This window comes from Lepeophtheirus salmonis, chromosome 5, assembly GCF_016086655.4.
Source record: "Lepeophtheirus salmonis chromosome 5, UVic_Lsal_1.4, whole genome shotgun sequence".
Classification (NCBI taxonomy): domain Eukaryota; kingdom Metazoa; phylum Arthropoda; class Copepoda; order Siphonostomatoida; family Caligidae; genus Lepeophtheirus; species Lepeophtheirus salmonis.
In genome coordinates this window covers 27,935,165-27,958,945 of record NC_052135.2, presented here as the reverse complement: position 1 = coordinate 27,958,945, position 23,781 = coordinate 27,935,165, and the positions used below count along the sequence as shown (strand labels likewise).

Genomic DNA, 23,781 nt, shown 5'->3' with positions numbered 1-23,781 from the left:
CTTTTATGAGTTTTTTGAACACCACTTCTTGGAGCCCATCAACCATAGCTAAGCCTTAAGTGATAAAAAAAGTAATATTTATTGACTATGTAATATTGGAAAACCTAATTATCATACCCAAGTCTTAAAGCGAAATAAGTAGTCTCAGACAAACTAGTTGCAAACCATCCAAAGCTACTACCCCCGTTGTTGTGACCATTTAAGCAGTTGTTTTTGCCCTTTACTGAGTTGTGTATCATAATTCTTGATATGTTTAGCTAAAATAGAATCATATTTTATGGTTAGATTTAAAAAAATTGAATACTTACTGTGAGATAGTAAAAAATTCAGAGTTCCATTTCGATATTCGTAAATACTTTTTACTGATAACTTGATCATCATTTGGTGTGGATGACTCAAAACATTTTTATATGTATTTCCATATATGACATCAGTACCAACATCCTCCATTAATTCAATGATGGTTCCTCGGGAATGGATAGGTTTACCCGTTTATTTCTCCATAAATTTTTGAACGTAAATGATTAGCAATGGATAAGGTTATATTACATGCAATAAGCATCGTTGTGAGATCAAAGTTAAAGTCTGACTTGATGTATTTATCGTCAAATTGATTTTATAGATGAATATCCATACTCTTGTTATGAGATGGGGATAATGAGTGGCGTGTAATTCTGGACAGGGGACTAAAGGCACATTTATATCGACAAATCCGACAAACCATCTATTTCTCATCCGGTAAGTATTTTCCAAATTCCTGGGCCTCCATTTTCATAAATCCAGACAGAAGGCGACGTCATTTTGGGGATTTTATTCAGTTCTCTATCGACTATCACCATCTCATATTATATTAATATTGAATAATAAAGGCGGGAATGATAACGTTCATGATTGATAGAAGAAGATGTATATTATTTAATCAATGATGCCATAAGTAAGGGTGATAATTTTGGTAAGAATAGAAAAGCGTGCGAGCAGAAGAGAAGAAATCTACCAGGTTGCCTAGGAATTTCTATAAGCCAGACACCTCATTGCGAAGATTTGGAGTACAACAGTAGGCTGGCATTAGGAAAAAAGATCTGAAACATGATTTCAAATTCATGAGGTACTGCATATATTAATATATAACTATGTACAACCAAATAATTATCTCTTCTATTAATTATTATCATTAATGTTATAATAATTATTCAAAAAAGTAGTTATTATCAGTTATGGAGTCAGTTGAATCAAATTACATCAATTTCCTTACTAGCTGAAAGATGCAGAATTAAGGATTGCATTCAATCTACAAATACACAGTATACATGCTTCTTATAAAGGGGCTTCAGCTAAAAATGTATTAGTGTAGTGGGGCCTTGGCGTAGTAAAGTTTGGGAAACCTTGGTTTAAGAAATATAATAGTTATCATATTATAAGAGCCCGATAAGCTTAGTAGTGGACCTGGATCCATAGTCTACTTCACACCCAAGGTTAATAGAAATAGAAAATGTATTTCTATTAACCTTGGACAAGAACCTAGCAAGCTACCTAATGGCTATAATTTATCTGTGTTTGTGGCTCAAAGTTTTTTTAGCTAGAAATAAATTAATTTGGCGCGAAATACTGAATAAAAAATAGAAAAAGAGAAGAAATAGAAGGAATAAAAAGTGATTCTTTAAAATTACTCAACCACTAGTTTGAGTTTGTTTCTCTGTTCCTTGATAGACATTTACTTTCCGTTGTTCAGTAATTACCAAGGATAATATCCCTTGAGTTTGTGGAATGGACGTATCTGGTGTGAATACACAAAATGGATCCTCGGGAAATCGAGTTCAAGATCAAGTTGGAGAAAGGTGTAAGAAGCTATTTATGGACTACCTTTCCGAGGAATCCGAGAAATACGATATCCGTGAATTGTTGAAACCTGAAAGAAACACCTTGAGCGTATCCCTAAAGGATTTAGAAAGTTTTAATCAGCACTTGAGTGCCCAGATACAAGAGGAATATTATCGAATCTTTCCGTTTTTGTGCAGTGGGCTCAAAGAACTCGTCCTTAGTGCTGCAGGTTCCTCAGGGTCCAATTTGGTTCAGGCCAAAGAGTTTTTCCTGAGCTTAACACAAGTGGATTCCTTAACTAAGATCCGAGAATTGACCTCACTTAAAATAGGAAGTTTAGTTCGTATTTCTGGGCAAGTTGTTCGAACTCATCCCATTCACCCAGAGCTTGTTTCTGGTACATTTGTATGCTTGGATTGCTCCACTGAAGTTCCAGATGTAATTCAACAATTTAAATACACTCTACCTACCATTTGCTCAAATCCTGTCTGTAATAATCGAAGCAGATTCAGTCTATCTGTTGATAAATCTCAATTTGTGGATTTTCAAAAAGTACGAATCCAAGAAATACAATCTGAGTTGCCTCGAGGTTGCATTCCTAGAAGTTTAGAAGTAATTCTCAGAGCAGAATCCGTTGAATCAGCTCAGCCAGGTGACCGCTGTGACTTCACTGGTACACTCATTGTTGTTCCTGATGTCGGATCCATGAGTATTCCAGGTGTTGCACGAGCGGATAACTCATCTCGTAATAAGAACGAGGATGAAGGAGTGAGGGGTTTGAAGTCCCTTGGTGTAAGGGACTTACATTATCGTCTTTCCTTTTTGGGATGTTCAGTTCAATCTTCATCTACAGAGGGAATTATAGACGTGCATAATAATGCAACTCTAGGTGGGGAAATGCAAGATGAAGTTACACCTCAAATGATCAAGGATAAAATGACACCGGCAGAATGGGATGTTATCTATAAAATGTCGCAGGACAAGTCTCTTTACCAAAATTTAATCTCCAGTCTATTCCCTACCATTCATGGAAATGAGGAGGTCAAAAGAGGGGTCCTTCTTATGCTATTTGGGGGAGTACCAAAGCGCACACTAGAATCAACGACTCTGAGAGGTGATGTGAACGTGTGTATCGTGGGTGACCCGTCCACTGCTAAGTCTCAAATACTTAAACAAGTAACAGATTTTTCACCAAGGGCTGTATATACTAGTGGAAAAGCTAGCTCTGCAGCAGGTCTTACGGCTGCTGTTGTTCGAGACGAAGAGAGTTCTGAATTTGTTATTGAAGCAGGTGCTTTAATGTTAGCTGATAATGGTGTTTGCTGTATTGACGAGTTCGATAAAATGGATCCCCACGATCAGGTTGCAATTCACGAAGCTATGGAACAACAGACAATTTCAATCACAAAAGCTGGTGTTAAAGCCACACTTAATGCAAGGAGTTCTATCTTAGCTGCTGCTAACCCTCTTAATGGTCGATATGATCGTACAAAATCTTTACAACAAAATATAATGATGTCTGCGCCTATTATGTCAAGATTTGATCTTTTCTTTATTCTTGTAGATGATTGCAATGAGGTGACCGACTATGCCATTGCAAGAAGAATTGTCGATCTTCACTCCAAAGTTGAGCAATCAATCGAGCGGGTGTATGAAACACGTGATATTCTTCGTTATATCAACTTTGCACGTTTATTTAAACCCAAAATCACAGAAGAATCTCGAATCTTCCTTGTCGAGCAATACAGACACTTACGTCAAAGAGACACACGTTCTGGAGTGAAATCCTCTTGGCGAATAACAGTTCGGCAATTAGAATCTATGATTCGATTATCCGAAGCTATGGCTAGACTTTCATGTTCTGACTATGTTCTTACCAAGCACGTCAAAGAGGCTTATCGGCTTCTTAACAAATCCATCATCCGAGTTGATCAACCTGATATACATCTAAATGATGAAGACGAAGAAATGGAAGTTGACATTGACGAAGAGGAAGAGGAACGTCGTGGGGGAATAAGTTCCCAGGCTAGTGAGGGTCCTACCACTACAATCGGTGGACTTGAAAAGAAACAAGTTAGATTGTCCTATGAGGATTACCGCACATTATCTAATATTATCATACATTATCTTCGCAAGAAAGAAGCTGAATATGAAGAGACTGAGTCTAGAATAGGTGATGACGAAGAACTAGCATCTGGAACTTTACGTAAATTAGATGTCATCAATTGGTATCTCGAGGAAATTTCCAACGATATTGCAAGCCAAGAAGAATTACTTGAAAAGAAATTTATTGTTGAAAAAGTGATTGATCGGTTAATTTATCAGGATCAAGTGCTCATTCCTTTGAGTAAAACTGGTCTAAAGGGATCCTCCGACGTCCAAAATGATGATGAATCTAATCCTATCCTTGTTGTTCATCCCAACTATAATGTAGATTTGTAATTCTTTAAATTGTAATATACCTTATGACTTATATTTTTTTATTAAATGCATAAAGAATTCTAATTATTATATTAATTAACTTTGTATATAGAGTAGTACACAGAGCACTTTTTAAAACAAATAAATTATTAATTTAAAAAATAATTAAGGGAAAGGATGACGTTTAAATCCTGTAATGTGCATACATTCCGAATTTATAATGTTACAGTGAATGGTCTAGTATGAGCCGAACGTTAGACAAACATTCCTGAAAAATTTAGGGAGCTAATGCGTGAGATACTGATGAATGAGATAATGATGAGTTAGGGAACAATCATACAACTGACCGTATAAAAGTATCTATGTTAAAAACGTTGTAGGAGGCGCTACAAACTAAAAAAAAAATGAGATAGGAATAAATTCCGAATTTTTATGGAATTATTAATTCAAGTCACGGATAATTGTTTATATTTCCGAAGTGGTACTTTCAATCTTTTTTTCCACTTAACTCAAATCAATTGAAATTATCATATATCACCTGACAAAATTTCATGAAGCTAAGCCATACTATATTTGTGCAATTTAATTATCCAATTTTTTATTTTTACAATCTTAGTTACAATAACTTTTATAATTCTAACTAATTATAATTTTTGGTAGATAATTATTAATATTTGTGTATATATTTTATGTAGTTTAATGTATCTGCAACAATTTATGTTAATTAATTATTAATATTATTATAAATAATTCTAGTCAAGGATAATCGTTTTATTTTCGTAGTAGTTCTTTTGTTTAAATATATATTCTGTAGTTTGAAATGGTACTTCCAGATTTATTTATTAAGATAACATATATATGAAGTTTTAATAATACATGTAAATTAAAAAACATATATCTAAGAACAGTAATGCCTGAACTCCCAGATCTTAGTGATTCAATGAAGGAATATTTGATTTCCATAATAAATGGTAGATACATAGGTAGGCGTGGTACACACATTTGGAATGCAATTGATATAAAATAACTATAAAACTTTAAAATAGAAGACTGGGATGTAGAAACATAAATATATATAATCGGTTATTGGGCATCAAATGAATTGTATAAGAATACAACTGACTATGAAATGCATATTCATCAATTAGGTGCTGCTTCATTGCTTCAATAATTAATGCTTATAATTTGAAAAAATAAAGTTTTATATGTTTTTACTTTTATACAATTTACATTCCAAATGCGTTATTAATGGAGGTGTAAAATTATTTCACCCATGGCCCTAAAAATAGTTTTCAAATTAACCCTAGTACATGTAGTTGGTTAATAACTACGGAATTATTTAATTCCATTTTTTTCCATAACATTTAGAACTTCCTTGGTAATTTTCAATTGATTATAATGGGTGGAGTTGGCAATTAAATTCATATTTACTTCGATTTTGGAAGCATGGTTTCAAACAAATCCTTGTGTACTCGGGCACATTACCTGTGGGAACTGAATGTAAATACATTTATTATAGACATTTAAACATTTAACCTTGAAGATTTCCAATCAATTGTTGATAGCTTAAGTCTTAAAATTTCCATATTCTTATTGACAATTTATAATTATCATTTTAATTAAAATAAAATATACTTTATTAATTTATAAAATGTTTCAATTTTTAAAATGAACAATGTAACTAATCTAAAATCTTAATACATAATAACATTATAAACAATTTTTTATTAATTAATAATTATAACATGTATGAAATATTATATTAATTCAAATTAATTAATGATTATAATATCAAATATGTATTAAATATTTCATAATTATATTATTTTGCAACAAATTGTCCTTTTGTCCAATTGTAAATATTTAAAATACTGGCATCAGTGAAATTACGAGGTTATAATTATCTCCTTCGAATCTAAATTTTTTGAAATGCTTTAACATACTTAGATAAAAGAACAGCGACACTTCCCGGCCAATCTTCTCTTTTGGCGTTATGCTAGTTGTAACTGTATGCTGACGATGTATCTAAAATGGTCCATATAGCAGCATGCGCAGTGGACCAAACGTGCAAAGTATTGAATCAAGCTGTAATTGACTTCTGGTTCTCATTTATTAACATCATCACAAAAAAGAATATTTTCTCAATTAATTTGAAGGGGGAGGAAACTCCCATTGATAAATCCGTGAAATATGGTAAGACTTCCTCATGGTAAATATTCATCTCTCTATGATTAAATCCTTTGCTCCTCAGAGTTTTTTTGGTTTAAATTTCGGTCAAAGTGCTGAAGTTGACATTATCTTGGATGACCAAGACAAGATCAAGACAGGAGAATTAAAGGACGAGAATGGCCGAAAAGAGCGATATTTCTTGTTCTATGATGGAGAATCTGTGGCAGGAAAGGTATTTTAATCTCTATATACTCTTAAGATTCGTGGTAATCTTTTTTTATTTATTTATTATTATAGGTGAATGTGACTCTTCATCGAAAAACGAACAAGTTGGAACATCAGGGAATAAAAATTGAGTTTATTGGGCAAATTGAAATGTATTATGATCGGGGAAATCATCATGAGTTTTTAAGTCTATGCAAGGATCTCGTTCGTCCCGGAGAACTTACTCAAAATAATAGTTTTGACTTTGAATTCAGCAAGGTCGAAAAACCGTATGAGTGTTACACTGGGGCCAATGTTAGGCTTAGGTTTATATTACGTTCCTTTGAATTCATACTTTAGGATTACTTCTTTTTCTCTCTTTTGTAATAAAGGATATATATACTGACACTAACCGTCTTAATCAGACTACGTGATCAAAGAAAGAACAACTTTTTTTTGTCGACTGTTTTAAATATATTTTGAATTTATTTTTTGGCACCCTAAAATATTATCACCTGATTTTTTTTTCCGGTTGTGTTAAAAAAAAGTCGGACTTAATGCAAATTTTAATTATTATTAATTTGTCAAATGTATTACGATATTAATTATTAAATATTATTTTCTTTTAAATGGAGTTTCAACCTCAAAATTTATATCCTCTTCTATTTTTAGATACTTTCTACGCGTGACAATAATAAGAAGATTAACAGACATTACAAAGGAAATGAACATTTTAGTTCATACATTAGCACATTTCCCTGAAACAAATAATCCTATAAAAATGGAAGTCGGAATCGAGGAGTGTCTCCATATAGAGTTTGAGTACAATAAGTCAAAGTAAGACCTGAGTTGAGTAATAAATATACTGAAGGGATTGTATCTTACTTATGTTTCAAGGTATCACTTAAAGGATGTCATAGTTGGAAAGATTTACTTTTTATTAGTTCGTATCAAAATAAAATACATGGAAATCGCCATTATCAAGAGGGAATCGACAGGATCAGGTCCTAGTTCATTTAGTGACACGGATACTATTGCAAAATATGAAATCATGGATGGCGCGCCAGTAAAGGGGGAATCTATACCCATTCGCGTATTTTTGGCCGGCTATGATTTAACCCCTACAATGAGAGAAGTTAATAAGAAATTTTCAGTCAAATATTTTTTGAACTTAGTACTTGTTGATGAAGAAGAGAGAAGATATTTTAAACAGCAGGCAAGTCTCTTTGATATACGTAATGTAATGTTGTATACATTAAACTTCTATTTATGCACATTTTTATTTCAAATATTCGAAGCATCTTACCTTTTAAATTATTGTACTTCAAATTTCACTTTTTAAAGGAAATTGTATTATGGAGAAAAAGTGATAAAATGCGCAAGAGTATGAGCCAGCATCCACAAGCCAATTATTCCACTTCTAATAGTGCTGCCTCCATTCCGCAGCACCTTTCAACCCATCAAAATATTCCACATGCCATGGCTCGTCATTTTCCTGCAGGTAAGGATACAATTGTTCGAACTGCTCCAACTCCCACTTCACCTTCATCTGACGATCTTGCTGCTACATTTGGTGCTCCTGAAATCACCACCAATACAACAACTACCAACAACTCATCTACCACTTCTAACAACAACAATAATAATATTCTTGCTAATCCAACTGCAACCGTCATCCCTAATACTCATCTTGTTCGAGGCCATAGCAGCTCAGAGGAAATAGAAGAAGTAGAATCGGAGCCGGAGTTCTTAGAAAAAGAAGTCGCTGTTCCACTCCCGATCAGCAATAATGAGCACGAGGAAAGTGATGAAAATGAAAATAATAATAATACTAGCAGTAGTGTCCTTGTGCCTGAAGAGAAAAACGAGGATAGAAATGTCTCTAAAAGTCCTTTAACTACTTCAGATCCTCATGAATAAATTCATTATCATTACAACAAAAACTCCTTATAACACTTTTCTTACGATGATAAAAAAGCATTCTTTGTACGTATAATTTGCACGTTGATACATACGCGATACGATTATCAATATTTGGGAATTTAATGATCTGTTGAATGATTTCACTTAGAATTGAGCACTTGGAGGAAAATACATTAATTATAATTATTATTGCTATTGATTTATTCTTCTTCTTCTTCAGACCTGTAATTACTGTTGAACTTTATATATATATTTTGTTTATTATTTTCTATACTTCTTACTTTATCACCTCCCTCCTCTTAAGTTAATTTCATTTATTCTTTTAAATTACATACTTTTATCATTATCATAATTAATTTGTTTCTCTCATGAGTTAAGAAAAAGAAAAGAAAGAAAAATCTGTGATTACTTATCGTTGTCTTTATTATTAATATTATGGATAAAATATATCTTATAACTAAAAGTCTTTTAAATCTTTGTCTTTACGTTCGTTCTTTCTTTTTTATGGGATAACATATTTTGATTCAAAAGGATGATATTATATAATGAATGAATAATGAAGAGAGGGTTGCCATAAATGTAGTTTTAAGTGAATAGTTCTTGCTAGAGGGACCTGCGCTAGAAGGAATATATCTTCTATTGAAACTATCAATGATGTGAATTTTCCAGCCCATGTATGGTCGAGTGAAACTTTGGTAGTATACAATATCAGGCCATGTTATATTCGGAGTAACCTCCAAGATTGCAGAGTCTCCTTGCTCGCAGTCTAAGGTAAGGGAATTTCGATACCTCTCAAAGGTCTTGAATCTCTCATCTAGTCGTCTATCATCTGCTTCTCTGTGCTTCCAAAGGCATAAACGGCCTGAAGCTTTGGGTCGAGCTACTCTTCGCCTAGTAAACTCGACTCCTGCAAGAATACGAACTTCTTCCTTCTGACCATCGTTTAAACGGGAAAACCCGCCAACAGGATCACTAGTGATAACAAATGGGTGGTAGTATTCTGGAGAGTATGGATCTTTTCCTCCCTCAACTCTAAAAGCATAGGTTAAATCTCTTCTAAGATATAGCTCTGGAGCAATATATCCATTGATGTACCAAGCCAAACCAGTCGATGGCTGATTAGTCATTCCAGAATAACCTCTACTACTTCCTGATGGTCCTAAACGAGCATCAAAAGTTCTAAGTGTTGGATCAAATAATCTAAATGGTCCCCATGGTTTAGGTCTAGCTTTTCCTGTTGGACTAGTAAAAGCCCAGCACTCATTTATAGGTTCTTTAGCTCCAAAGTTAATTTCTGTATGGTGCTTGGTATAAGCATAATGAAATGCAGGCTCTTTTCGACGTCCATTTTGAGCCATTCTACCCAATGCCCAAACTATTGATGTTGGCAAGTCTTGAAAAATTTCTTTATCACTAGGATCAGCACTTGGAAATAAAGTTCTTCTATAAACAATGGTTGTTACACCGTCGACTCTTTGATGAGTTTGAATTTGATTACCATCATCAATACCTCCAGCAACAGAGTCCAAACAAACTCCTTTCTTTACACCCAAAACATCAGAACAAGGAGTTTTCGCAGTGATATCATAATCATCTATCTTACCAAGATATCCATCAATATAACCTATTGCAGCATCAGATCCTACCATTTGGGATTTTCCTGGTTCAGAGACACCGAAAGCCATGTAATCTTCCTCGTCCATCAAAGCAGAAATAGATATAGCAATGACAGGAGCAAAAACACTCCATGAAATAGCAAGATTTTTATGGAGCATCAAACAATTGGGATACTGAGGTTTTAAATCTACAACCTGTAACAATCATAATCAAGAACTAAAGTTATTATAAATATTTGTTCCCCAATATCAAGAACAAAAAAATCTGACCTTAGATAATGAAGGAGGTACATTTAGATTATCTCGAATTATTATATGTCCCAGATCCCTTTTCAACTCTCTATTGTAAATTGAAAACCAACGAATGTCAAATATGGTTAAATCTCCAGGTAATTCGAGGATAATATCTTCATCTTCATAGCGTCTCAAGTAAGTAATATATCCTTGCTCGTCGGGCACCAAATGACCTTTTGATGAGGGTTGAGGACCAACACCTGCCCAAAAGTGAACACCATTTCCTCGTCCATCGTAAGTAAATTGATTCAATTTTAATGTCTTAGAGTCAATTATAACAACGGGACCAGATCTGAAAAAGAGTAAAAATATACAAGGATTAATTTTAGTTCAAGGAGACTTTTTTCAGCTTGCTTTATCGTTCATTAACATCAAATGAAAGTATGGTCGTATACCTACACATAAAGGTAGTAATTACCTTAAACCAGTTCCTAAGATATCTGTCAAAATCTGTTGTTGTGGAGCTTCAAAGTCCTCTGGAATATAGACATCTCCAAAAGGATCATGCACTGTTAAGTCATACACTGCAAACCATTTAATATCTGTAATCTTCTTTTTGTCTGGTAAAACGATCGTGAATTCTTCATTTAAATACCTTGAAGTAAGATATAAATCGTTAATAAAAAAAGGGGAAAAAATATTTAAACTCAAGTTTAAGTGCTTATGCAATGCAATTATTACCATCATCAAAGTATCAAATATTTGATACTTTGATGTTATCATCTTTTTATCACGCAAAAATGTATAACAAAATAAAGGTAATTGAACTTATGCTTATTATAATGCCTTAAAAAAAGATTTAATTTCTGTTTTTTGTTTTGTTTTATATCTATTGTATTCATATTGTAACTTAAACTACCTTTCCTTTTCCAAATTTTTCTGATCTCTTAAGAAAAGCTTCATATGTATCAAATCAAAAGCTTGATTTGATATACCTCGTTAATTTTGTTCCAGTTTTTTTAGATAAAAATATCAGAAATAATTGGCAAATATTGGGCAAATATCGATTATTCTCAAATTATCTATGAATATATAGGTTGGATATTACTTGGTGGAGATTTTGACATATGCCAAAAAAAATCTTTCATATATATGTATTCGAGGCCAACCATCAGCAATTCGATTATATAGACAGTTTGAGAATAATAAGTAATTGCCCAAAAGTTACCGATTATATTGACGATATTTGCACCCTAAATATACATACCAAATCTTTATTTAAAAAAAAATAAAAGTAGGAATATCAATAGTTTTTAAGCTACTAAATTTTTGGAACCCCAGACTTGTCAAGAGTAAACATTCCTTTTTTTCTCACCTATAACTAATATAATTAATCCTTACGAGCTATATTGTTTAAATAAGATTATTTGACAATAATTTACTGTCATAAAACTCAAAAATTAACATAAAATACTAGACGCATTTGTGTGGCTATGATTGTAACTGGATTTTCAAGAGTTATTTTGAAGAAGAGAAAAAAACTATCGAGCGGCTATTCTTTTTTTCTCGTCAAAAAATAGGCAATGACATCAGCCCCAAAAAATCAATATCAGTCAAGTCCTAATATAAATCATCAAATTGTATAATGTTAGTCAATAAATTATTCAAAATTAAATATTGAAAATAGATTAAGATAAACATTGTATTCTCTCAAATATCTGTTCATATTCTTAAGTTTCTACTACTCCAGAAAAACAATGCTAAAACCACCCATGTCTATAAATATATACCTATTATATATTAAGTTTTAATGGATTAATATTAAAAATTACATTTTAGGATACATTTACTTTTCTTGTTTGTTTTTCTCCATACAAGAGCAACATGTATGTTTACAAAATCATTCATATCCGTCTTTTTGAGGAATACATTTCCCAAATATCTTTATTTTGAAATTAACAAAACCTTAACAATTTCTAAACATAATTCATATACTTGGAATATTATTAATTTTGTAAAAAAATTTATTGAAATAATATTACACATCTACTAAATAAATCACAACAGAAATATTTTGAGGATGAAGGTTTGTGAATGTAATGATCTATGGAGGGTCTTGAAAAAAAAAATATGAAGATGTTTGCTTTTTGAAGAGTTGAATGCAGGACTCATGGTTACAAAGATTAATACATTTTTTTGTAGATTATAATCATACGAAACTAGTTATTTTATATTAAGTTTTGTTTTTCATTCTTTATATTTGAAAAATACTTTCCTATTCTGCTATTTTTCTTAAGCTACCAAAAAGTTAAAGCTAAACAATGGAATAGCTATTGTATTAATGATTAATAAAACATGTGACGACAAATGAATTTTAATTTTTTCATATATGATGATGAATTGAACTTACCGATCCAATACGTTGGTTCTTCCTTTTTCGTTCGGGACAAGGAACCCTTTTGGACTGGGTCGATTCGATGATCCAGCCCAGAAAAAAGTATCTTTTCCATTGCCGTCGTACACAAAGTCTGTGATGAGGAGAGTATTTTCATTCACTGCAAACACTTTCCCACTCACTTGATGGTGGTAAGAGTTGAAAGAGCCAATGAACTTCCCTTTATATTCCTCATGTTCCTCTTCAAAACCGAACTGAGCCTCTAATAATCCAAGGAGAGAAAGAAATAGAAGGAGCTGTCCCCACATATCCTAAAATATGTTTGAGCAATGTTTGGAGGTTTGTTGAATACACTATTGCACTAATATTGGAAAAATATTTTTCTTATTTTTGCTAGCTCAGAAAAGGTTCCGGAGATAAAATCACCTTTGACATTTGTGAGAAATAATGACAAAGTAATAATATGAGCAACAACACTACACTGCAATGCAGTGACTATACATAAATATATGTATTTGTTCACTTTCCTTGATATAAATTGGTTCTACTCAAGACGTGGTTCCAGCTAGAATCACATCACATCTTAAATCTACATTGAAGTAAGCGGGCAAGTATCTTCACTCTCAGAAAGAATAAAAAAATAACATACTGGTGAAGGTGAAAAAATTCATTGATATCAGAATGACGGTATGCCGTATACGTATTTCATTCACATCCTTAGTTAGGGCGTGGAAGGGAATTATGTATTCGGCGCGAGCTCCTAAAAAAAACCTTTCCACATGGCAGCATTTTGCAGCAGGTAGCCCTTGTACCAACTTGTGAATGATAGTCGAAAAGTGTATGTACGAGATATATGTAATTAGTACTGAGTGGTTCTATGTATGTATAATGGTAAGATATCACGATACCACCACTTTTACTTTTCGACTCTCATTCAGTGCATGCTAGTGGAACATTCGCTACAAAGATATAATAGCAGAAGTTAAGATGTTAAGCAATATGACATTACTCTTCCCATGACGCCTCAGAACAGTATTCTGTACCTCTAGCCCTTCGACGGGAAATAAGTATGTTTACAGAAAACCTCAAATAAAATCGTTTAGGTCCTTCAAGATGATTAAGGAATTGTTAATTATTTCTTCCGTAGCTTCAGAATCTGTCGATTGATTTTTCTTTGTAGTATTGTATGAAAAACAAATTGCTTTAAATCCAGTTATTAAATACCTATTTAGTATTTACTCATTGTTTTATAACGAACCAATGCTTTCATAGTGGCTTACAAATCAATAAATTCCTGTGAATATATATCCCATTAGTATTAGTGTTTTCTTCTTTCTTACAAATGGAGGTATGAAGGAAAAGATAATTCCTGGTTTCGTTCTTCAAGGTTGCAACATCTTTCTTACAATGTTAGGTGTTCAATAAACTAGATTATTTCCGGCTTCTCTATTTCAGGTATATAGTAACGAATTTGTATACATATAATAATAGAAGTTTCAATCTGTAATTGTATGAGCTTCTTTTATAAACTAACTAGTTGTAAGCCAAATTAAACTTAATAAAAAGCAAAATAATTTTGTCAGCTTGAATTAATTATAAGCCCGTTAAATTGCTCAATAAGGTTATTGTTTTATCTTGATTTGTTATAAACATATCATAAATGTATAATATAGAGAGAACCACAAAATGGTGTATAAAAAACATAAACTTTTATTAGCAACATTTCCTTCCTCGAGTACAATAAGATGATTTAAGGACAAAAAGAGAAAACTCATAAAAAAAAGAGAAAATGTTGCTACGGACATTATTGACGCAGAACTACTACTAAAGCCAACCTTAATTGAAAATGAAAGTTGGATATATTATATTGTACAAACACAAATATTATTGTTGAAAGGACATGAGACTGATTTGTATATTAATCCAAAATATATAAATCCATTTCATACCAATTTAATGAAAAAATAAGCCGAATATCATCACAATTACTCCCGTTTGTGAATCCACAAATCATAAATGGAGCATTGACCTTGAGTTAAATACACAGCATTATTTGATTTTGGAATATTCAAATTGATGTAAGTATCGTCATTCAGTAAACATTCGATACTTGAAAGAAGGCAGAAAAGTCGTCCATGTTGTACTAAATCATAATATATTATCAACTCAATCAAGGTAATATTAACTCATTCAAAAATCATGGTCAAATAAATTAATGTTATCGGGTATCTAATTTATATATATTTATCTCTTAGCATATGTGTGTACGACAAAAATAACATATAGAAACAATGCATATAATAATTAATACATTATATTTGGTGACCTTCAACGTTTATTAGCTTTTCCAGAGGGTGATGATAATAAAATTACCTATGTGATAATGACTACCAAGAGAGAAACAAGTCTTCTAAAACGCATTATTCGTGAAATATATTTTTTGTCAAAATTAGTATATTAAGACCTTAAAAGAGGATCACTTGTACTTTTTTCTCTATAGTCTATATATAAAACCTTGAGCTATAGGAAGAGTTATGTGCATAAAAATTATATTGTTAATCAGATTTTTTAAATATTTACATATTTTTAACGCCAAAGTCAAGACGGAAATAACAAAAAGTTTGGTTTTCAAACCTATGCACATAATATATTGTAAATTCAATCTATATATATTATTTAGGTACATGAATCCCATCATCACATGGGGGATAACCCTTTAGAACAGAAGAGATGCAATTTTTTAAATGTATATTATTGACATTTCATTGTAGAGCTGTTGTATTCATCACTCTAAAATAATAGTTTATCCCACTTTTATACCTAATATATATATGTCATGTAGAAGTTGTAACTTGTATAAGTTAGAACTTAAAAATGGTATGAATCATCATACCAAATGAAGAATTTATAGTACTTGCGATGAGGATAATGCAATAATGAAATATTATTCCATGAATGGCCAATACATTAATAATGTAATTTTTGACTTTTTAAATAAAAAATAATAACTGATTTGTATTCTGTCGCTCATTATAATTTTCAAATGTTTACAGTTACAACTCAAAAAATAATAATTATCAAGTATTTTTAATGATCAAAATGATTAATAATGATAAATTAATAAAATAATAATCTAATTAGCATTATTAGTTAATAATTAAAAAAAATGACATATGCTGTAATGAAACTAAAGGTAGTGAGACGTAGAAAGAGTAACTTGTACCCAATATATATACTAGTTGACTCCTTTTTACATATTTCTAAATACCTTGGGTGTGGTTATTAACAAGCCCCTTCGGACATTGAACCGCCCTTGAATTATCATAACTTTTGTTTTTCAATTTCTTATTCCACAATTGTCTTTGTTGATTGATTGTTCAATGTATTCCTAAATTCCATCTTGATATTACTGGATCATACAAAAAAGGAAGATTTATATATATATTTTTTTTATTTCCTACAAAGTTTAAACATCCATTAAGAATTGATCATCATTTCGAAATTTAACATTGTTACCTATTTTTTTTAGAAGTATTCGTATGCAGGATGTCTAACGTTCTCAATAGCGGAGAACAAACTTGTTTTATGACATTGAAGTTAAAAAAGAACGAAGACTTAATTTGGATTTTCATTATAATATATATCAATTGTATTTTTTGCCCCTTATTGTTGTATATATAAAACTTTACAATACTAATTCAATTTCCTCCTAAATTATATATTAATATTATACCATTTATGGTATGAAATATGCAAGACTCTATCATTTGAAATAACGTAAATGTCATCGTATAAAGGTATGCCACGTATTAATAACGTACCCCCTGACCTTATTTATATACATTTAAATATGTATATAATTAGGGTTGAACTTCAATGGCAATAATCTATCCTTAATTACTCCTAATATTTTTAATCTTAAATTGGATAATTATAAAAAAATTATTTGAAATCCTCCAATTTCATTTACTATCAGTTTTTAAACTGTTTAAGTTCTATATAAATTTGTATAACTCATGTATATCAAGACAAATTTTATTTTTACTGTAACCAATTTGGGATTGCACAATCAGATTTTTAGTGACTTAAAAAAATAATATTTATTAATGAAATAACGTTCCTAAATAGTTAATACAACGCAAATCCCATCACATTGCATATAAAAAAAATACAATAAGAATAATTATGTATTCAAAAACTCTTTTAATATAACACATAGCCTACCTCAGAATCTGTTGACACCCCTCCCATTATAAATTATAATAGTGACCAAAAACGCCTCCACGATTCCCCTCCCCCCCTTAATACTAATTGAAAATAACTGATTCAAAGAGTAAATTTATTATGGTTTTTAGCTATCAAGCTAGTGACTTCACCCCGACTTCAAAGCACTACAATAATAAAAACTTTCAAATGAATACATATGAATTTCAAATAAAAACTTTCAAATGAATACATATGAATTTCAAATAAAAACTATTTCTATCAGAAACAATGACTATCCTGCTAAATAACTACTTAGAATAATAAAACTTCATGCATCTATGATGAACTGAATATCTTTGTCGGTTTAAAAAAAAAAGTGTTTGTTGACATAACTCTTACTAAATTTTAATGTTGAGTACTGAAATTACAAATCATTCAAATATTGACTGAATACGCAGCATATACATATAGAAGAATAAATCAATAATTAGGTTGGATAAATGACAGCATGAAGCTAAATTTAATTTTAAAATTTTTCACTACATATGTAGGCTTGAAAGAACAAGTTTATACATTTTCTATCTTAAATACATTTAAAATACGCAAAAAAGAAAGAAAAACTTAAATAGAAAAATATTTTTCTTGAACGAAATAAGATAATAAACTTTATCTTAGTAGTTAAATATATAATAATAAATATAACAAGTTTTAAAATATTAATATTTAAACTGTTATAAACGTAGTAAGCTGATAAAAATTAAGTTGTAAGTTCGTATATCATTGTGACTTTGCAACTTCCAAATATGCCTTATGCAACTTGGTAACAAAGGTAGAGTCGTTAGTCAACAGATGTTTCATTGCTTGAACGAGTTGTCCTTCATTCAGATGAACACCATTGATGACGGTCTCCTATAACACAAAAACAAATATATATCTGGAATAAAATTATTCACAAAACAAAAAATTACGTTAGTTGAGATGGACTTTTTAGCAGGGTTATGAGCGAAAGCCATAGGACTCATAAGTTCAGGTTCCGTTCCTTTTGAGGTTTTAACTAGTTTATGTTGAACCTGACCCTTCCCCGGAGTTATAGGTTGGAAATGAGGAGTCGACTAAAAGGTTAAGAAACATTATTCTTTGACTATTTAAGTTTCAAGACAAATGTAATCAAATATTTTGCAGAGTAAATTTAAAACCAATATTGAACTTGGCCTTCAATATGCGACGAAATGCATTTGTTATATTGTTTGAGCATCACCATTTCAATCAATTTTGTTCGAAAAGCTTATGATATTAAAAATGGGCATTTAGAAAATTTCCAAAAAAACTAAAAATAAATTAATCGCCAATATTTAGAATAATTACCGAAACTTCACAATGTTTTTCGAAAGTATATGTAAAAAATACAAGTCTACATATTTGGATAATCATTTCACAGATTATATAAATGTGGGAACAAATGCAGAAGCATAATCACCCGCACAAAAAATAATCCATCCTATTATAAATCTTAATAAGCATAACAAAAGCAAAGGAAAAAAGGCATTTTTTACTGTAACCTAGAGGCATAACATTATTAATTAGCAATTATACAAGAATAATGTATTGATTTTAAAAATTTCATTAGTTTACAAGATATAAAAACTTACAGTTCCGCTATCTCCCCTTTGAGAACGTTCAATAAACTCGACAGGGTAAGATCCTGGGATGGAAAACAACCTTTGGGTAGCCTATCGTAGGAATTAATATAAAAATAATTATTAGAAGGGACTAAATATTATATAACCACATACGGGATTTTCATCTTGACCGGGCTCCTGAGACTGGGGGACATTCTCGGCGTTCCTTGTCAAAGGATGGCTCTCAGGTTGTTGTTGCCAGGATTGATGAAGTGCAACCGGCACATGAACTGGATGATGACCAGCTGCTCCGCCCATACCATGAAAACCTTGTAGAGGTATCATAGGAATGGGCCCTGGTGCCATCGGCATCAATGCAGGATGGTGAATGACTCCAGCAGGGGAAAAGGTTGTTGCAACACCCAGAGGTGCAGCAGCGGAGGATGTAAGCAAAGGAGTCGAAAATGCACTACCATTTTTGGAAGCCTTTGCAAAGAAATCTGCTACACTATTCGCAGTCGTGGGAGGTGGAGACTCTTCGTTCCTACCTCCTCCAGATTCATCATTTTTGCATGCATTCCCATTCTCAACTACTGCTTTAGGACCATTCAATAGACGAAGTAATTTATCACCGTCCTCTTTGCAAGGAGACTCTGGAGCAGATGACTTTTTGGAGGAAGCCTCTTCTTCATTTTCCAATGAGGCCTTTTGCAACAATGCAATAATATTTTCCTCTCCATTTTGACTTTTTGACTCTTGAAGTGATGACAACCTTTTCTCAACAATTTTAACGCAAGACTCCATTTTCTTATGAATTCTTTCGCATTCTTTAGGATCAAAAAACCAAATTCCAAATATACATCCTTCCTATAAAATATTGAGACAGTTTATTAGAATGAGTTCCAAGGGATATGAACAAGACATGTGCATGAATCAAGGTCAAAGGAAAGGAATGCGGAATGAGGGGTCACCTTGTTTTTGTAGAGGAGAAATGGAGTATGGACTTGAAAGTCCAGTTCTTTCGTCACAGGCTCCACAAGATTCTTATCCGAAAGACGATTCAGAATGATAAAACCATATTTGGGGTCATCTTGCCTCCTATTCACAAAGAGCGTTCCTTCGATATCCAGCTTTTCCCATTCGGATGAGGCGTATTTGTAGAGTGCCACCTGCAAAGAAGAGGAAACATCAAAGGATGGTCAATGGACAATCAGAATCCCTTACCTGAGTTGCGAAATCCTCAATCCTCTCGATGTAGGGATCCACTCCCTTCAGTGCTTTAAAGTTCATTTTCCTTTCGTCCGCCATTTCTTTTATGGGTTTAAAAGAATTCGCTTGGAGTAATACTTCTATTTTATTTAATATTTTGATTTCTTTTCTATTTTGTCACGATTCTCTAGCTCTGTTTTAGAACATATATCAATATAAAAGAGGAAGAAGGAAAAAGAAAAAGAAGAAGGAGAAGAAATCAAGGATTTGAAATGCTGCTGAAGAACAGCAGAATCAGACGTAACACCACTAGAGGCCGCTCTACTCAACCAATTAAACACATCCTTCCAGTACACCGGGAATTTTAAACAAAAATTTAAATCCATGCCATTGAAAAATGATTTATAGCTATATCTCATTCCATTATTTTGCAGATTTTGATGCTTAAAGTACATAACTACGATGAAATCCAATAGCTTTTTAGACTATATATTTTGTGGTTATTATATAATTTTAATTTATATTCATTTATGTTAAATAGAAAAAATGCTTCAGTAAGGAGTGTTGGGTATATTACTTCGTAATATATTATTGTCGTTATTACTTTACAAGTAACGATATTACGTTGTCCAAAAGATTAACATCTTCTGTATATATATATAAAAAGAATGTGTGTTTGTGTAGATGTCCCTTATATATTCTCATACCATTGAACCTAGGAGGCTGAAATTTTGCATGGGTCCCTCTTTTGAGCTGAGACAGACTACGACGGGGGTGTCGAATTTCGGGGAGGTTATATGCTATACCCAAAAAACCGTTTTTTGCAGCTCAAGGAGACTAAATAGGAGCTCGAGTTATTTACGAATTACTACGTTTTCTAAATTTATTCAAAATCTAAAAAGTTATGGTCTAAAAAAAGAAATCGGCGAAAATTGCAATTTTGTTCATTTCAGGTGGAAAAAAAAGAACTTCCAATGGAATATGGGATTAGTAAACTGAATAAAGTTTGTAGAAATTTGTCTGGAGATTCGTTTGCATATAAATTTGCCATAAAAATTGATGTTTAACTGAAATATCCGTCATTTTCTGAATAATTTTTCAATTTTTTCTCCCTTTTTTTTTCCATTTTTTCATCAAATGTCATTTATTATAGATAGTGGCCAAAAGGCCAAGTATAGCCGATTTGACTCATACACAGTAAGAAAAGAAAAACTTGTCCGTGGACTAGTTGAGAAACTCCACGAACGACTGCTTTCTCGTCTACGAGGTGTTAGCTTGAGCCCCCCTAAAAAAGAGCTAACGACCTCCCTGGTCAGATACTAAAAACTTTACCTATACTTAATAACTCCATCTAGTAAATCATAATTAATGTCTCCAACTAATGATTGGGATTTTAAATTCATTCCTATGTTCCATAGCTTATGTAATTTGTTTAATGAATATGGAGGATTACATTTGAATGCATACCAATCGATGAACATATAACACACAATTTTCGTAAATACAGTTCAAAGTAATTCATAAAAAGAAATCCAAATAGATTTGGTTATCAATAAAATGTGGACCTTGTGTTCAGAAGGAGCTATTGCCATTATTTTGATTGTTATATGAGAAAATGTAACCGAAAAACAATAAACCACGATTCTGAGCTTTGAGGGGGGGAGGCAGTGGCCTGCTAGGAACTAAATCTGGTTAACTGGCGGAACATCATCGACCGCGTAGGTGAGGTAGCAGTCGTTCTTGTAGTTTCTCGACTAGTACGCGGTCCAGTTTTTCTTGTCTTGTTGCTGTGTTGGGTGCGAATCAAATCCGCAATACTTTGCCTTTTGGCCTCCATCTCGACAATGAATGAACCGATTTTGGTCAATTGTAGCTCATTTGAACCCTAATATTCACCAAATTATTATGTTAAAAAATCTTGAAACCTAGTTCTCAAATGAGGCCTCCCAGACAATATCTAAGTGGAAGTCGCGATTTGCTGTCGTACAGTGTATATGGTACTACCTTATGATTGGAACGCGAAACGGAAATAATGGGTGAATGCTGAAGGAAAATAAATAAATATATATGAATGGAATGGAACGCCGAAATAGCAGAACGCCAGTATATATTTATCGTGTCAGGAGGATTCTCCTGAAACATTTTTGCTTGTACGTATTCGCCATGTGACGTTTTCGTATTGATACGTTTTTGACATATGCCATTTTCGCCTGAGACATTTTCACCTTACTACATCTTCCCTTGGCAGCCTTTTGCCTTGAATAATAATAGAGCTAATACTACTTCTGTTTAGTTAAATATTTGTTTTGAATTTTTACCGTTGTATCCAGCTTTGATAAATTAGAAACAAAGAGTTAAACAAGCTATACAATAACAATTCTTCAAACCTTAATGATATATGTATAATACGTAGGTTTTAAAGTATTTGGAATGCTACTGCTACATTCCGTTGCGAAGAATCAAGGAAGGCTACTGCTACATTCCGTGGCAAAGATGTATTAACATTGATATGCAGTCCATTTCTTCATCAAAATGCCATGAAGAGATATTGAAATCTCTACTTACATCAATGATTGCATCAGAGTTATAGATCAAGATGGGCACCTCGTCCATGAAAGTCTACATGTATTTGTGAATATGATATATTTATATTATATATCAACATGCTTCGTTAACTTATCAGTTATCACAATAATAGATTTTGCCTCTACTCGCTTCGACCTTTCACTTGTGCTTCCCTCCCTGTGCCTCGGGAGTAAATCATCTTGCAATCTTGTGTGTTTATATCTTATGCATATTTTGCGATTCTATGTGGCAATTAACCATATTCCTATTACCATTAGGATTTTGGATCCAATCGAATGGAAGAAAAGCATAGTTTCAAGACCTTATAAAGCATCCTTTTTAGTGGTTGATAAATAGTAAATACAAGAGCCTGATGGATTTGTAGAGTTGTCCAGCTTTGAGGATTGAATAGTATAAGGATACCTTCATAGTTTGAGGTTTAAAGTTGGAATATAATTTACTAATATAATGCAAACTATAATTATTATTTCACAGTCAATTTCATACTCATAGAAACTCGGAGAGTGCATGCCTAGGATGGGACAATGGACATCGACGACTATGAAATTCTAAGAAACTTAAGAAAATCGCGCAATTGGTCGGGTAATACATCGAAGAATCAAGAGAATCTTCTCTTTGGGATATTAGAAGCGGAGATATCTCTGATGGGCGAAAATTTATAAACTTGTGTCGGACAATATAATCTGGCATCTCTATCTTTCCAGCCGTCTCACTAAGTTCCTTCAAATAGAGAGAAGGGCATCTGACTAATATAAAGACCAAAACATGGGATCTTTAGACATATAACAATAATTATATTTACAACAAAATCGCATAAGCTATCTCATTTGTCTATAGTTTTTGATATTTTTAGATGGATTGCAGATACATCACCGAAAACCTTTTTAATTATTGATGTATTAAGTTCGATTTTTGTTGATTTAAAGTACTCGAATCATGTATTTATTTTTATAGTTGTTTCAAATTTTTTTTTTTCATGAAATCATTGTTATGTATCATTAGTGAGTGGATTATATGTCCCTTCTTTATTTGTTATTTTAGTACATCTATTACAATTAATCGACTATATACAGTTATTAAAACGTTTACAAACATACTATTTTTAATAAAAACTTGTTTTTTTTTAAAGTACAGAAGTCTATTTTTGTGGGTTCTACTAAATTATATTCATGAGCATTTTTAAATATTGACATAAGTTTTCCTAGGTAAGAGAATGTTGTTTCACATTACCTTATTCATGCCAATCTTTTTTTTGTCCTAATATAAGTATTAAATCTGCTGTTTGATGTACTTTTTCATTTTGGTACATGTTCTTTTAGTTTAAGTAGGGTAACTAAGACTGCTGGGGACAATGGCTGAAATAGAAGTGTTTATAGAGTAA

At 32.1% G+C, this 23,781-nt stretch overlaps 4 protein-coding genes and 3 long non-coding RNA genes across 9 annotated transcripts; 4 read left to right on the top strand and 3 right to left on the bottom strand.

Annotated features, from left to right (window-relative positions):
* The first annotated feature begins 1,284 nt into the window (after nt 1-1,284).
* On the top strand, nt 1,285-4,323 carry Mcm6 (minichromosome maintenance 6). The gene has a single exon (XM_040712742.2). The coding sequence runs from the start codon at nt 1,765-1,767 to the stop codon at nt 4,258-4,260; it is 2,496 nt and encodes an 831-aa protein (XP_040568676.1). The 5' UTR covers nt 1,285-1,764; the 3' UTR covers nt 4,261-4,323.
* Nucleotides 4,324-5,008: 685 nt separating this feature from the next.
* On the bottom strand, nt 5,009-6,258 carry LOC121118195 (uncharacterized). The gene is made up of 2 exons (XR_005864365.2): nt 6,183-6,258; nt 5,009-5,733 (listed from the first exon to the last, which is right to left on the bottom strand). It is a non-coding gene; the product is annotated as an uncharacterized lncRNA (long non-coding RNA).
* A 34-nt stretch (nt 6,259-6,292) lies between these two features.
* On the top strand, nt 6,293-9,008 carry Vps26 (vacuolar protein sorting 26). Of its 2 annotated transcripts, XM_040712745.2 has the most exons (6): nt 6,293-6,432; nt 6,491-6,640; nt 6,706-6,938; nt 7,285-7,449; nt 7,510-7,828; nt 7,957-9,008. In XM_040712745.2, the coding sequence occupies exons 1-6, from the start codon at nt 6,430-6,432 to the stop codon at nt 8,530-8,532; spliced, it is 1,446 nt and encodes a 481-aa protein (XP_040568679.1). In that variant the 5' UTR covers nt 6,293-6,429; the 3' UTR covers nt 8,533-9,008. The 2 variants fall into 2 exon arrangements, with proteins under 2 accessions (XP_040568679.1, XP_040568678.1); XM_040712744.2 differs by lacking the exon at nt 6,293-6,432 and having other exon boundaries at nt 6,446-6,640.
* knk (protein Skeletor knk) lies at nt 8,941-14,083 on the bottom strand. The gene is made up of 4 exons (XM_040712743.1): nt 12,796-14,083; nt 10,864-11,040; nt 10,422-10,737; nt 8,941-10,346 (listed from the first exon to the last, which is right to left on the bottom strand). The coding sequence occupies exons 1-4, from the start codon at nt 13,086-13,088 to the stop codon at nt 9,060-9,062; spliced, it is 2,073 nt and encodes a 690-aa protein (XP_040568677.1). The 5' UTR covers nt 13,089-14,083; the 3' UTR covers nt 8,941-9,059.
* Nucleotides 14,084-14,198: 115 nt separating this feature from the next.
* On the top strand, nt 14,199-15,792 carry LOC139905403 (uncharacterized). Its single transcript, XR_011780109.1, has 2 exons — nt 14,199-14,955; nt 15,036-15,792. It is a non-coding gene; the product is annotated as an uncharacterized lncRNA (long non-coding RNA).
* A 1,686-nt stretch (nt 15,793-17,478) lies between these two features.
* DCP1 (decapping protein 1) lies at nt 17,479-20,147 on the bottom strand. Its single transcript, XM_040712434.2, has 6 exons — nt 19,830-20,147; nt 19,577-19,774; nt 18,780-19,472; nt 18,636-18,716; nt 17,955-18,098; nt 17,479-17,895 (listed from the first exon to the last, which is right to left on the bottom strand). The coding sequence occupies exons 1-6, from the start codon at nt 19,911-19,913 to the stop codon at nt 17,764-17,766; spliced, it is 1,332 nt and encodes a 443-aa protein (XP_040568368.1). The 5' UTR covers nt 19,914-20,147; the 3' UTR covers nt 17,479-17,763.
* Nucleotides 20,148-20,361: 214 nt separating this feature from the next.
* On the top strand, nt 20,362-23,528 carry LOC121119047 (uncharacterized). Of its 2 annotated transcripts, XR_005864654.2 has the most exons (3): nt 20,362-22,589; nt 22,658-22,816; nt 22,875-23,528. It is a non-coding gene; the product is annotated as an uncharacterized lncRNA (long non-coding RNA). The 2 variants fall into 2 exon arrangements; XR_005864653.2 differs by having other exon boundaries at nt 20,362-22,816.
* Nucleotides 23,529-23,781: the final 253 nt, after the last annotated feature.